The 15,642-nt window shown below is 35.0% G+C and overlaps 2 protein-coding genes across 2 annotated transcripts in view; one reads left to right on the top strand and one right to left on the bottom strand.

Moving 5' to 3' along the window:
* Positions 1 to 2,294, bottom strand: part of LOC128557714 (pachytene checkpoint protein 2 homolog) — a 32,968-nt gene extending 30,674 nt beyond the window's left edge. The window contains exon 1 of the mRNA XM_053545721.1: positions 1,996 to 2,294. Within this exon, the coding sequence (XP_053401696.1) occupies positions 1,996 to 2,063 (68 nt within the window). The 5' untranslated portion in view covers positions 2,064 to 2,294. The remainder of the gene's footprint in view (positions 1 to 1,995) is intronic.
* A 163-nt stretch (positions 2,295 to 2,457) lies between these two features.
* LOC123549029 (cathepsin Z-like) lies at positions 2,458 to 14,239 on the top strand. The gene is made up of 6 exons (XM_053545722.1): positions 2,458 to 2,661; positions 6,418 to 6,536; positions 8,463 to 8,687; positions 9,252 to 9,402; positions 9,821 to 9,986; positions 13,219 to 14,239. The coding sequence occupies exons 1-6, from the start codon at positions 2,507 to 2,509 to the stop codon at positions 13,345 to 13,347; spliced, it is 945 nt and encodes a 314-aa protein (XP_053401697.1). The 5' UTR covers positions 2,458 to 2,506; the 3' UTR covers positions 13,348 to 14,239.
* Positions 14,240 to 15,642: the final 1,403 nt, after the last annotated feature.

The following is a 15,642-nucleotide window of genomic DNA, read 5'->3' as shown; positions in this document are numbered from 1 at the left end:
TATATACACACTGCTACATTCCTCCCTCCTTTTTTTCAAAGACAAACTCAGATTCTTTTGACCAACCCAGCCATTGCTTCACCATAGCTCTAAGATTCCAAGGCTAGTCACCACACTCAAGGCACCAATGTAATAGGAGCGGAAAAATGTGCAGCCCGATACAGAACTCGAACCTGCGACCTTCTGCTTGCAAGTCAGATGCTCTACCATCTGAGCTGATCGGACAATCAATATCATAGACTAATTATAGCGAGCATAGCTCGCGAGCAATTACACGAAGCGCAATTGCGAGCGCGTAGCTCGCCTTACGGCAATGTGTAGGCGATTATAACAAAGGTGTGTCGAATGGGGCAAAGTGATGTAGCTGAAAAATTTTCGTCGCGCCTGGGCGCCGCCATTTTGTTCTACTTCCGTCAAAGTCGGGATTTCTTTTTTTTTTTTAGAATCTATATTTGAGTTACAATATCTATGTTCATTAGGTGCCTTTATTTTTTACAAAAAGTTATGTTAATTGTTATGGAAATAATTTCAATTTTGCTTTTATTTTACGAAGTGCGCATCCCTGGAGGACAGGTGCTCACAGGAAATGCTTTGTTGGCAGTGAATACAGAACTTCATTTGATTGCTGAATATTATCCATCACTCAAAAATAATGCAAGAAAGATTTCCAGTTGGTAGAAAAAAATATGATTTTCTTTTAAAAGATCAAACATTGGCCAGAAAATGGGATAAAATGTCATTAATAAGCATAAAGCCATAAGAACGCCGCAAACAGGTAATGACGTCACCGTGACACCGGCTTTCCATAAATTTTGCAACATATGATATTCGCTGTTACAGGTACCCTCGAGTAACCTCAAATCGTGATACCCTTCATTTCGTGATACTGGAATATTTACATGTAGTTCGCGCACTGTTTTGTTCTCTGACGTTATAACCTGGAAGCCAACTTCAGAAACATCAAGTCATCTTCTGCACCCAATAAATGCTCCGTGTAGTACTTGGAGGGGGAGAAAACTGTTTTACTTCCCTTACTATCGTGAAATAGAATAAACATATTAATGCAATAATGCAATTTACTGCTTCCATTAAGTTATATATAATGTATTGATGCTTCCCTAAAATAGCATGTTGCAGACGATTGTTTACATTTTGTACAAGAAGGCCACGGCCTCGGAAGACTGATTCAAAAGCTTTAATTAATTTAACGAAATGGAGTGAAAAAGGTACTACCTTATATGACTGGAGACTCGAAAAGACTTTTGTACAGTGTAAACAATTCTGAAGTGTTGTTGCTGGTTAATAAGAAGGTCATTCACATTTGTTTCAATCACAGCATTTGATCAATACACAGGTAACGGTCATATTCATTGATAGATAGATTGTTCATTGTAAAGTTCTTTGTAAAATTGCTGTAGGTTTATAGAAGCCTACCTCTAGCAAAATGATAATACAGGCAGTATTCTCCAACTACCTTTGGCAAGGCCAACGAGAGCAAATTAAATTATAACAGTACATTTAAGTGTCAAAGGGATAGAAAACGAATAAATTTCGAATGTTATAGGGTCTCTGTTATTGTAGTACTTTTTTCCGTTTAATTCAACCATTTCGCAAAGGTAACGAAAACTGTTCTACCAGTCTAAATGGAAGTCAGTTCCGCCTGATGTTAAAAAATGGCAGCGCCCGTCAGTTAGCAACATAAAATACGTTTTGAAACTGTGGGGATAAAACGAGGAAAGATTTTCACTTTACATCTAAGTAAAATAGTTTGAGCGTATAGAATTATTATTCACGAAATTTCACGCTGTTTCCTTACCATAACGGAAACTGGTTACTCAAGGGTATAATGACACTAAATTTTTGTTTCTTTTCAAGTGAATAGGTTCTCGAAATTGTTTTAAGCAGTGAATAGTCTCTTTGTCATTTAAGCTACGCTCGCTCAGAGGCTTTTGCCTTTTTCATATTATACACACTGCTACATTAGTATATACTCACCTATGCGGGTTTTGACAAATTTCAACATGATATATTAAATCTTTTGTTTTCGCTCCGTCACCAGACATCTCCGACAATTTTCCTGAGAATATCGGTGTTACAATTTCATTTTAAATATGCGTATTTAACAAAATTACAAAGAGAAAGTGCGGAAAATATAAATGAAGTATGTTTCACAATTATTCGCTGAAAATTCATCAAATAAAAAGAAAAATAATAAAATATTTCAGAAATTTCGGTGTTCGAATCTCGCGCTGGGTGAAAAGTAGTCTATAGACGTAAAGTGGTCTATTATGAAACGACAATGATTTAAGTACGCATTGCATCCAATACCATAGAAATATTTTCAATATCTGTTTATTTTAAAACAGCGATGTTAATACATCTGTTTAAATTGATTGAATTCTCACTTTTAGACAAAAAATGACAATCAAGATTTACGACATAGTAAGTCATATGACTGAAATATCACATGATCCACACACAAAGGTTTTGACAGTCACACAACACCATGGAGAAACTTCTTATTTTGGTTGGCATTGTTGCTGTCATTAATGCAGCATCAGTGTATGAGTTCAACAAACCTTCAGTGCTGAAGTATGAACCAAAGTTTAAGAAAAACTATGGTTATAAACAGATGATAAAAGATGAGGACTTTGGTGTCAAGTAAGTAAAAAAAATCTTTAATTATTTTCCTCATACATGTATGTATAGGTAAAAAAGATTCAGATAAGAAACTGTAAACTATTCATTGTACACATGTTATAATTCTTCTTATACACTTGATCAGTGATGATTTGTAATATATTATATCCTTAGGACGGCAGTACATATTTATGCGATCCTGCCAGGCATATATATATGTTTTTGACAACACATAAAATGACGTCACTCGACTTTCAGGTATTTCTGGAAGTAAAGAAAATGAAAGTAGAAATGCTAAACTTGAAAACGAAAGCCGTATTTTGATTCGTAGATAGTCAGGGGTCACGCGCAGGGGTCACCCCGTCTGAATGTATGCGCATGGACTTTTTTTTTTTTTTTTTTTTGGCTATTGTGGGGTCAATTTTCAACACTTTCTAACGAATTGAAATTACCTGGGCATTAGTACTGCATGTCAGCTTTTCATCTACGCTCGGAATAAACAGAAATCCCACAGGGGTTCGTAACAGACCAAGGGTACATTGATAATTTTGGAACTTCATCAAATCGCTCGAAAGGTCGTTTTTGATGTTGTCTGAAAGTGCCAGTATATGCCTCGGATTTACGATATAACCGTATCTGAGAGCTGCAGACCTCTAGAGACATTTCAGAAATATTTTCAAAATAAATTTCATGTAATAAATATTGATTCTACGGAAGCGTGAAAGGGCCATCAGACGCTAATACGTTTTAATACATTAGGGCTGCGGAAAAGATATAGGCAGTCAGACATTAGGCCTAAAAAGAAAATTCTTTGTTTCCGGTAACATGTTCGAAAAAGTAAGGGTAGGTAGATCGGAATTTTTTTTTTTTTTTTTTTATTATTTGTTTGTTTGTTTGTTTTGGGTTTAACGCCGTTTTTCAACAGTATTTCAGTCATGTAATGGCGGGCAGTTAACCTAACCAGTGTTCCTGGATTCTGTACCAGTACAAACCTGTTCTCTGCTAGTAACTGCCAACTTCCCCACATGAATCAGAGGTGGAGGACTAATGATTTCAGACACAATGTCGTTTATCAAATAGTCACAGAGAACATACGCCCCGCCCGAGAATCGAACTTGTGACCCCGCGATCCGTAGACCGACGCTCTACCTACTGAGCTAAGCGGGCGGGTTTTTAAAAAAAATTTTATTAAGGGAGACTTTTCGAAATTATTTTTATGTCAAAAAATGAATACAAAAAAAGGGGTTATGCCTTTAGAGCATCAGTAAGTTGATTTCTAACATCACTGACCATATTTAAAGGATATAAAAGTTCATTTTTGCAATTAACTTTTTGTTAAAAAGTTGAAAAAGTATTCGCCAAGGCCATAAAAACATTTAGGGTAGGTCGGGATACCGGAAACAAACAATTTTTTTTTTACGCCTTACATGTATCTGTATGTGCTTCTTCCTCATTTATTAAGCGGGAAAGGTGCCTGCATATTGTCAATTTCATGTTATCTTAAGAGGAGCTTGGGTGCTGCATTAGAGGGTGTTTCACCCATTTGTATCTTTTCTTTTTTCTTTTTATTTGAAATATAGATTAATTTACTTGATTGTTTTCTTTTGTAAATTTGTAAATATTCGGCATACATTAAATAATGTTGTAAATCTTCAGTAGTTTTTTGTGTGATTCACATCACTAGTCAACACAAAGGGCATTCGGCACAAGACAGGATTCAAACACCCCTCAGTCTGTTACACTTTGTTCATATGGATAAGCATATATCACTAGAGCTGATGAATGGCAAACTCTTTGAGCAAATTATATGATTGATTTCCATCAGATTTGGTCAGTTAGCAGGGACCTCTCTGAAATGGTTTCAAATGATTTTGTCCATTTATTTATTTATTTATTTGTGTTTTACGGCGCACCAACACAGTATAGGTTATATGGCGCCAAACAGGACTACAAATTTTGGTTCCACATCTCATTTACATAGAAATAAAAACACGAGGTACTGGAATCAAAATTTGCATACCTGCTGGAATCACAGAGTTACAATTACATTACATACAGGGCATAGGTGAAGGCAAAGAATGTTGAAAACTAGGTCAGTGCATTGAATAGTGCAAGGTTATCATTTAATTTCGTGGGCATAAATGTTGATTTGGCCAAAATGGATATTTTGTTGGGATATATGCAGTCACACTTTCAACAATAAAATTAATAAGATGCATGGGCTTGATTCATATGGCACAGACTATCCAGATCACGTGAACGGTACACCAAAATGCGCAGTGATGTTTCGATCAGGCTATTCGGCATGTCTCGCATGTGTTCCAAATTGATGCGTGTGTAACTAGCCCAGTTACAAATTGGGTGAAATCAGTGTACTGGGCAAAAAGATGGTACACAGTAGAGCCCACTTTTTGAAGTCGGGATTTAATATCATAGGTGACACTACCCCCTCCCCACACCCTGCATACTAATGATTTTACAGCAATTTATGATGATTTATGCAAATAATTTTAAGTCATATGACTGTTGACAATTGAATTAATGTAATGAGAAGCACATGACTGATAACAAGTTTATTGTCTTGTTACATGTATGTACCTGTGCTGGGTACACTTTCATCTGATACGAAATTCATTTCAGGATATTTAATCATTTGTTTATTCTGTACTGGACAACTTGAATAATTTATGATGTTCATGTGCTATGAAATGTCAGAGCTGAACTGTGACAGAGGTTAATTAACATATTAATGTTAACCCAACAGTATTCTCTTTCATAGAATGATATAGAAATTAATTTCACATTTATTTGTTTGATAATGAAAAATAAATTCTTGTCCAAACTTTTTAGTATGAATTAAGATTATTGCACAGGAATACTCACAGAGACATTTCATAATTTTTATTTCAAGGCACTCCCATGATTTATGGGATTTTTCATGAATGACTTTTTGTCAGTCAAGGCCCACCATATTCATCAATGTGATTCCTGAAGGTGTAAAGGTTGATTCCATACCCCATATTTTTATTTCAAGGTAAATGAGATGTGAAATCAAATTTTTAGTCCTGTTTTTGCACCAAACTATATTGTGTTGGTGTGCAGTAAAACCCAAATCAGCCATCTAGTTTTGCATTATCACCACCATTGCCGGTTTAAATGTACTTTTCTGGAGTTATGGCCGTCATTGCTATAATAACATACCCCTAGATACAAAGAATATAGGAGCTGTATTGCAGTCATGTCTGTAATCCTTGTCCAGAGGTATATTTCTGAAACAGTTACCACTGGATTAAATGTTCCATTATCTTCTAATTCACTACAAGAATTTTCATAAAACTAGCATCATTTCAGAATGCACAACCAGGCCCAATGTTCACAAAACATTTTCAGTCTCAGCTGAGCTTGATAATGAAACTTTATTTGTTATTTACATCTAAATAGCATGATTAAAACTAAATTTTAAGTTAATAGCAATTTTCAAACGATTTTTCAGTAATGATGGTCAGTCTCAGCTAGAATTTAACCTTGAAGTTTTAGTAAAATTGATATTAAAATTTCAAACTCAAACTCAGCTGAGACCAAAAAATGTTTTGTGAACACAGAGCCAGGTCACAAGGTTCAAGGTCAAGGTTATATCTGTGGGTCAAAGATTTTGATCACAACATTTTATATTATTTTACTTGTCCTGTATTAAAGTGACATATCGGGACATTAATCCCACATTTAGTGGTAACTTTAGCTCACCATACAAGTATATTTTGTGTATTTTCATTTCAGAACATATCCCAGACCTCACGAGTACTTGTCAGCAGAGGATATACCGGCTAGCTTTGATTGGAGAAACAAGGATGGAAAAAATTACGCCAGCACAACCAGAAACCAACACATACCTCAATGTAAATAAACTACCATATTTCCTATTCATGTTACATTCAAAGTTTTATTCAGTTATGAAACTTGCAACTGGCTAGTATGCTATTGTCTTAAATATTTAAACCGTATCATGCTGGACACAATTGATTCTGCCTTTGCGACCAGTGTAGTGTACCAGTAGATCATGAACAGCATTGTTCACCATTCAGTCAGTATCTTTTTTGGTAAGCACACCTTTTAACAGTTAAAGGTACTGTCCAAATTGAAAGATGAACAAGTTCATTATAGAAATTTAGCAGGGTAAGGGTTAGATATTTTAAAGAATGGAATGGATTTGATCCTGCATTGAGGCCACTTTTAAAGAGAAGCAGTGTTTTAAAAGTATATGTTGTCATATAATAAATGTTGTTTTGAAAGGGGAAGGTAATTAGTAGACTTTACTTTAGCCTGCTATAATATTTCTAAAATGGACTGGTCCACCATTCAGTTTGGGCAGTACCATTTATTATTCAAAGGGGTGCTCACTGAAAGTTTACTGACTGAATAACCAACAGCGCAGATCATGATCAGCCTGCACAGAAGTGCAGGTTGATCTTGGTCTGCCCTAGTCACAAAGGTAATTGTGTAATTCTTCATAAACACTTATTTATTCTTCCTTGGTCATACTACATGTGTTTTTGAAAGATGAAATTTTATAGTGCTACTACTTTAAGGTAACTAGCTTTCAGTCTTTTGTACTCATGTAATCATCAATATTCAATTTTCATTGAATTGTATTGTCAAAGGGATTACATAATCATTACAAGAGCTGTCTGTAAGACAGCGAAGCTCGACTATTCGAAATATTGTCCCAGAAGCAGGAAAATATTACCCAAAAAGGTTAAATATCAAAAGAGTTTTAAGTTTAAAAGGGGGCATAATTTGACCAAAATGCATATCAGTTATGGGACTTGCTGCTATCAACTAGTTTCATAACCCCGAAGGCACATGTGAAGCTTCAATTCAATATCTGCATTAGTTTTGGAGATAGAAACTCGCATGTAAAACTTTAACCAGAATTTTCAAAGTCCAAAAGGGGGCATAATTTGCCCAAAATACATGCCACAGTTATGGGACATTACCCAGTGAGGTTGGTAATTGATCTAGAAAAAGAAAAAATAAGTTTCAAAGCTATATGTCTTTAATTGATGGCTGTATATACTTGCATGCAAAAACTTAACCAAGGTGTGACGCCGACGCCAGGGTGAGTAGAATAGCTAGACTATTCTTTGAATAGTCGAGCTAAAAATGCTGCCCTCTGTACAGTTTCGTTAAAAAAAATCAGTACATTCATTATTTATTACTTGGTTTCTTATTTACCCCCACAGAAATATATGGGGTCTCTATGATGAATGATAAAATTAGGGGAGACAGTGTTTTATGGACAGTTATTTTTAGCCTAACTTTGTATGAAAGTCTACCGACCCTTCAATGCGTGACTTAAGGTATCCAGTCCACAAATAGGAAACATTTTGATGCCTGGTGACCCCATGTCTTTTTTTGTTGTTATCATTTGAAAGAGGTGTATCTGCTGAACAAGAATTAGCAAATAAGATGACTATAGGTAATATGCAAGAACCATTACAGTCATATGTTTTGGCTGTGAAATGATAAATCTTGCGCTAGCTGTAATAACTGGATTTCTGTTGAATTATCATTGAAGACCATAAAGTGAAAAAATAAAAATTCTATCACATATTTTTTGTCATGTAATTTATATTTTCTTTTTCAGTAGACAATACACTTTCAAATGATACCAAAACTATATTAGTTAACCAGGCATTAATATTTGATATAGTTTAATAGCACCATTATACAGAACTTGCTTATTTGTGGATCGGATACATTAAACCTGCACAAATACCCTTGGACCATTTGTTTAGGATAAAGTAATCTTTTTTCTAAAACAGATTGTGGATCATGTTGGGGAATGGGCTCTACCAGTGCATTGGCTGATAGAATCAACATTAAAAGAAATGGGGCATGGCCTTCAGCTTACCTATCCATTCAGAATGTGATTGACTGTGGAGGGGCAGGATCCTGTGAGGGCGGGGACGACAGGGGCGTGTACGAATATGCACATAAATCTGGAATTCCCGATGAAACCTGCAATAACTACCAGGCTAAGGATCAAGGTAATCTTTTTGAATGTTAAATTTTGTAGTTTGCTTCAGGAATCTGCATAAAATGTCAGACATGTAGCTAAAATGTTTAATTTGTAATTTGAAATGCTTATGTTATTAAGCCTAGTAAATGTTTGTCATTTATACAACGTCATATTTAACACAGAAGATGGAAGTTGAGCAGCACAGTGTGTTTATACAAGTAATTTTTTATCAGAAGTAAACTTTATGATATTTCCCATTTTCAGTGTTAGTGTATTTAGTCCATTGTTTCTGTAAGTAAATGCAATGTATAATATTATAGATGAAATTGTAATAACTATAATAATTGAGCCATGCCATGAGAAAACCAACATAGTGGGTTTGCGACCAGCATGGATCCAGACCAGCCTGCGCATCCGCGCAGTCTGGTCAGGATCCATGCTGTTTGCTAACAGTTTCTCTAATTGTAATAGACTTTGAAAGCGAACAGCATGGATCCTACGCATCCGCGCAGTCTGGTCTGGATCCATGCTGGTCGCAAAGCCACTATGTTGGTTTTCCCATGATGCGGCTCATATTTTTGTCATGTTTCAGAATGTAACACATTTGACCAGTGTGGTACATGTACCACATTTGGTAAATGTAAAAGCCTTAGTACCTACAATGTTACCAAGGTAGCTGACTATGGCTCAGTATCTGGTAGAGAAAAAATGATGGCAGAAATTTATCAAAATGGACCAATCAGGTTTATGTTTACATATTATTTCAAATTGGACCATATTTTCTATTTATGTGTTTAATTGAAAGAAAATTAAGAACATGTCATTTCTGGTAGTGTATAATTGTTTGAAGCCAGTTGTTATTTTGTATCTGAATGCAACCCCACAGCCGCAACTTAAATTTTTATAAGACCGTTTTCGTCATGACATTTTTATGAAATGGCAAAATAGATTTAAAGAAAGTAAAAAAAATCTCCCATTTGTCTCCTGCAGAATATAATTGTATGCAGTGTTACTGACTGATCTAGCCTTTGTTTGGGATACTCTTTAATACTGTTAGTTATCTTTAATTTGAACAATACCTAAAACCTATTTTCAACCTTGAAACAACATTTTGGTGGTTGCAGCATATTAGATTTTGAAAGTAATTCTCTTAATTTTCAGCTGTGGAGTTATGGCAACAGATGGTCTAGAGGCCTATGAGGGAGGGATATTTGCCGAATATCATTTGTTCTCAGAAATCAACCACATTATATCTGTGGCGGGTTGGGGTGTTTCTCCTAATGGCACAGAATATTGGATTGGCAGAAACTCCTGGGGAACTCCATGGGTAAGCCTTGCTTTAGATGTTCTGATGTTTACAAAGTTAACTGCCTCACTGCTTTTAGTTCAAAACCTCAGTTGGGCAGTAAAACTAGTTCATGTGAGGGAACCTTCAAGCTGGCGTATGGAGGATCAACGTTCTACTCATCTGGCACCTGCACTTGAAGTAATGTCTGGAAGTGGGGGAGTCTTTCTTGCAACATCAAAAGCTTGAATGTAGCCATACGTATTTCAATTGTGTCGACATGAAACCGATACCAATACAAAACATAATACAGTCTCTTGACATGGAAGATCAATGATGTTGTCTGAAGTTTTTACATTTGCATATATTAATCTGTTGTGAATAATAATGATTTTAAAGTACTACAATCAGTTTCGTAAAGATTTGTTGGTTTTACCTCATGTTGTCTCCTAATTTGTAGTAATTTGTTCAATTTTGGACTCTTTAAGTCAGGAAGTATAATAGCTTGGCATTCAAACTTAACACACTGACTTAGTACCACTTGAAAAAGATCCTTCTTAATTTTGGGGTATGTGGCTCACAGGTCAAGATCACTGTGTCCAATATTTTTTTTTTACTTTATGTGAAGTTTCTTGATATTGTATCTTTGTATCCCCCCACTGACAGTGCATTCCTTTTTCTCCCCATCTCTCCTCACACACGCTCAAAATAATTTTTGTATTTTTAGCTCGATTTTTCGAAGAAAAAGTAGAGCTATAGTACTCGCCCCGGCATCGGCGTTGGTTAAAGTTTTTGATAAAGTCAGATATCTCTGTTACTATCAAAGCTATTGACTTGAAACTTAAAATAGTTATTTACTATCAAAGTCTACACCAGGAGAAGCAATCCCCATAACCCTGATTTGAATTTTGACAGAATTATGCCACTTTTAACTTAGAATTTTTGGTTAAAGTTTTTGATAATGTCAAATATCTCCGTAACTATCAAAACTATTGACTTGAAACTTAAAATACTTATTTACCATCAAAGTCTACACCAGGAGACACAATTCCAATAACTCTGATTTAAATTTTGACAGAATTATGCCCCTTTTTAACTTAAAATTTTTGGTTAGAGTTTTTTATAAAGTCAAATATCTCTGTTACTATCAAAGCTTTTGACTTGAAACTTAAAATACTTGTTTACCGTCAAAGTCTACACCAGTAGAAACAATCCCCATAACACTGATTTGAATTTTGACAGAATTATGTCCCTTTTTAACTTAGATTTTTTTGTTAAAATTTTTAATACAGTCAAATATCTCTGTTACTATTAAAGCTTTTGACTTGAAACTCAAAATAGTTATTTACTATCAAAGTCTATACCAGGAGACACAATTCCCATAACTCTGTTTGAATTTTGACAGAGTTATGCCCCATTCTAACTTGGAATTTTTTAATTACTGGCAAAGGTCTAATTCAGAGTCAAGCACTGAGAAAAGTCGAGCGTGCTGTCTTACGGACAGCTCTTGTTATGCCCATTTTTACTGCGCCATCCTGTTTTTGCTTGCTAAATGATACATAGTTATGCGCTATTAGATGGAGCTCCTGAGTGATGAGACTGTAACTTATACAATAGAACTGTTATATATTTTTTCAACTGTGGTTGCTAGAATAGCTGAATAGCTGAAATGAATGTAATTAAGGAGACTTAATTCTTTTACTTAAGACTTACTGGTAATTTTGTCTTTAATACGCTTCTGAAACGAACAAAAAGGAGGTTTCATATTATTTGTGATCAGTGCTGTTATTGGAGGAATTTGCTGTATTGCAAATATATTAACATACTTTAAAATCATTAATAAACATGTGTGAATTTATTTCAGTAAATTTTATGGTTACCCCATCCCCCAAAAAAGAAAAAAAAATCAGAAAAAAAAACAAATATAATTATTACCTTTTTTTAGCTCACCTGAGCACAAAGTGCTCAAGGTGAGCTTTTGTGATCGCCCTGTGTCCGTCGTCAGTCGTCGTCAACAATTTGATTGTTAACACTCTATAGGTCACAATTTTGGCCTGATCTTAATGAAACTTGGTCAGAATGTTACCCTCAATAAAATCTTGGACGAGTTCGATATTGGGTCATCTGGGATCAAAAACTAGGTCACCAGGTCAAATCAAAGAAAAAGCTTGTTAACACTGTAGAGGTCACAATTTTGGTCCAATCTTAATGAAACTTGGTCAGAATGTTACCCTCAATAAAATCTTGGACGAGTTTGATATTGGGTCATCTGGGGTCAGAAACTAGGTCACCAGGTCAAATCAAAGGAAAAGCTTGTTAACACTCTAGAAGTCACAATTTTGCCCCAATCTTAATGAAACTTGATCAGAATGTTACCCTCAATGAAATCTTGGACGAATTCGATATTGGGTCATCTGGGTTCAAAAACTAGGTCACCAGGTCAAATCAAATAAAAAGCTTGTTAACACTCTAGAGGTCACAATTTTGGCCCAATTTTAATGAAACTTGGTCAGAATGTTACTCTCAATAAAATCTTATATGAGTTTGATATTGGGTCATCAGGGATCAAAAACTAGGTCACCAGGTCAAATCATAGGAAAAGCTTGTTAACACTGTAGAGGGCACATTTAAGACTATATCTTCATGAAGCTTGGTCAGAATGATAATCATGATGATCTTAAGTTCCATTTTGAATCTGGGTCATGTAGGATCAAAAACTAGGTCACCAGGTCAAATAAAAGGAAAAGCTAGTTAACACTGTAGAGGCCACATTTACAACTGTATCTTCATGAAACTTGTTCAGAATGTGTATCTTGATGATCTATAGGTCAAGTTCGAATCTGGGTCAGGTAGGCTCAAAAACTAGGTCACTGTGTCGAATCAAAGGAAAAGCTTGTTAACACTCTAGAGGCCAAATTTATGACTTTATCTTCATGAAACTTGGTCAGAATGTTAATCTTGATGATCTTTAGGTCAAGTTCGAATCTTGGTCATGTGGGGTCAGAACCTAGGTCACCAGGTCAAATCAAAGGAAAAGCTAGTTAACACTTTATAGGCCACATTTATGACCATATTTTAATGAAACTTGGTCAGAATGTCAATCTTGATGATCTTTAGGTCAATAGGTCAGGTGAGCGATACAGGGCCTTCATGGCCCTCTTGTTTCTTTCAATTTTTAAAAAATATCCAAGTTTTTATTGCCTTGAAAAAGCCCTTTTAGCTGCAACCCAAAACTTTCATACCATACACAGTAATGAATATGCCTACATTTCAGGGTGAGGATGGATGGTTTAGGATTGTGACGAGCAAGTACATGGATGGAAAAGGCGACAAATACAACCTTGCTATTGAATCAAGATGTGCCTATGGGGATCCTATCGTACCTAGTGTTCCACATCATTAAAGTGGCTGTGATACTTCAAAACTAAGACAAAGCTTTCAATACTCATTAGTTTCAACTTGATGTTTATATTCATTGATTCATTCATATGTCTGCAAAACAATTTTTAAATCATAAATATGTTAGTAAAATTTGAAATATTTTTGGTTGTTAAATTTAGCTCACAAAAAATCATCTTGAAGAGCCTGTTGGAATTTGTTTTAAAGTTCCATTAAGCATTTTGTTAAACATGCTGATAATATGTTAAACAAGCTGATACATTTTACAGTGTCATTGTAATGTATATGATGGTTGATACAGCAGTAATGTCACTTGAACCATAAAAAATGTATAAAGAAAAGGAAAAGATCCAACTCAAGTACATTGATTTATTTGCAATATATTTGGGAAAAAAATGATTCAGTAATCAACAGAACATTTCTGGGTTTTTTTTTTTTTCATATAAAATCTTTTTGATAAATAGTTTTTGTCAGTTGTAAACAAATTTTAGTCTAAAGTCAACTATGCTATCTGTTTCATGCTTCACATGTATTTTGATATTCAATATACAACAACCATTGATCTAAACTGTATATAATACCTTTATTGCTTGAGCTTCAGATGCCTGTGGTTACATACATGTGTAGGATTACAGGAATGAAAATGTTTGATATTGAAAAATACTGTCTTACATATCATAATGACATTTATTATTTGACCTAAACATTTAGATGTATTTGGTATATCCTACCACAGGCATGCATGCCAAGCTGTTGATGTTTATTTTTGCATTGATGCTTTTTGCTCATGTTTCTAACATGCAGATTTTAAAAAAGTAATATGAGCCGTGCCATGAGAAAACCAACATAGTGGCTTTGCGACCAAAGTAATATGAGCCGTGCCATGAGAAAACCAACATAGTGGCTTTGCGACCAGCATGGATCCAGACCAGCCTGCGCAGTCTGGTCAGGATCCATACTGTTCGCTAACAGTTTTTCCAATTCCAATAGGCTTTAATAGCGAAAGCATGGATCCTGACCACTGCGCGGATGCGCAGGCTGGTCTGGATCCATGCTGGTCGCATACCCACTATGTTGGTTTTCTCATGGCACGGCTCATATATTGATAGATGTTTGTGGAGATATTTCAGTGCATTCCAAAGTGATACATAATGATTCAGCATATTTGTGATTTAACTTTTATCAGTGACCGTCTCAAAGGAAGTGTTTGAGTCATAATCTTTGTTAATATTCAATGCCTCCTTACTTTGTATGAAACCAGCTTGAGTATGATATTATATAATGATAAAGATGTAAGTGTTAGCAATTCTTTTAAGTAAAGGGAGGTTACAAATGTATTTACCTTAGACAATAAGTGAATGTCAGCTGACCTTGAACTTAAACTGGTTTCTTAAAAGGTCAAATTGTTTCTCTGATCTCAATGTGAATAGCCTCTTGATGTAGTGAAACCAAAGACTAACAAAGGAGCAGTATGTTCAGTTGTAGTAAGATCATTTCTTGAACTGCCACAATAGAAATCATTACGCAGTAAAAACACAACAAATTTGAGGTTGTCGTAGACTTGAGGTTGTCTCGGAGTTGAAGTCAGTTAATATAATCTTGTTTACATGTCGAGTGCAATAATTTCTATGCATGACCATTTTTAGGGAGTACTTTTATCGTGGAAAAATTGACTTGATTTGTTGTATGTGAAATCAAATTCATTAATACATATTTATATTTTTACCAGTTTATCGTTGTTTTCTTTTAAATACCTGTATTAATTTCTACATTTGAAACTTTCCTTAAATGTGATTTTCGTTTCTGATCAGTGATGTCACTAACCACTGCAGATATTTCATTGAAACTTGGTACATGTATATAAATAGGCCTACACAGTATAAACAAGAGGGCCATAATGACCCTATATCACTCACCTGTTATCATTGCACTTAAAGACACTGATTCTGGTATGCAAGGTATGTGGCCTATGGTCTGCATATTGGCGGTAAGAGCCAATATACAAGACTGGACGATTGATAGACTTGCTTCTGTTTATCATAATAGGCTACTGTATAGCTACTGTGAAGTAAATAAATTGCAGGTGATATTTCTCACCTTTATAGCAAATCAGTTCTCACTTTTATAACGAGTTTGGAAAGCTTGATTGAATTAGGGCTAAATAAACAAAGTGATAAAATACAACAGTATTTTTATCATATTTTTAATAAATCGAGTTTTCTAACAATTACATCTCATCATTGCTGTTTTTTATCAAAAATGTAAAAAATGCATTCAGGCACATAGCTTTTAGAAATAA

This window comes from Mercenaria mercenaria, chromosome 6, assembly GCF_021730395.1.
Source record: "Mercenaria mercenaria strain notata chromosome 6, MADL_Memer_1, whole genome shotgun sequence".
Classification (NCBI taxonomy): domain Eukaryota; kingdom Metazoa; phylum Mollusca; class Bivalvia; order Venerida; family Veneridae; genus Mercenaria; species Mercenaria mercenaria.
Note: the sequence above shows the minus strand (reverse complement) of the source record. Positions and strands in the feature narration are given on the sequence as shown.

Coding starts and splice junctions, on each gene's coding strand:
- LOC123549029 (XM_053545722.1), top strand. CDS start 2,507: ATGGAGAAACTTCTTATTTTGGTTGGCATTGTTGCTGTCATTAATGCA. Junction 2,662..6,417: donor GATGAGGACTTTGGTGTCAA/GTAAGTAAAAAA, acceptor TTTTCATTTCAG/AACATATCCCAGACCTCACG. Junction 9,403..9,820: donor TATCAAAATGGACCAATCAG/GTTTATGTTTAC, acceptor CTTAATTTTCAG/CTGTGGAGTTATGGCAACAG.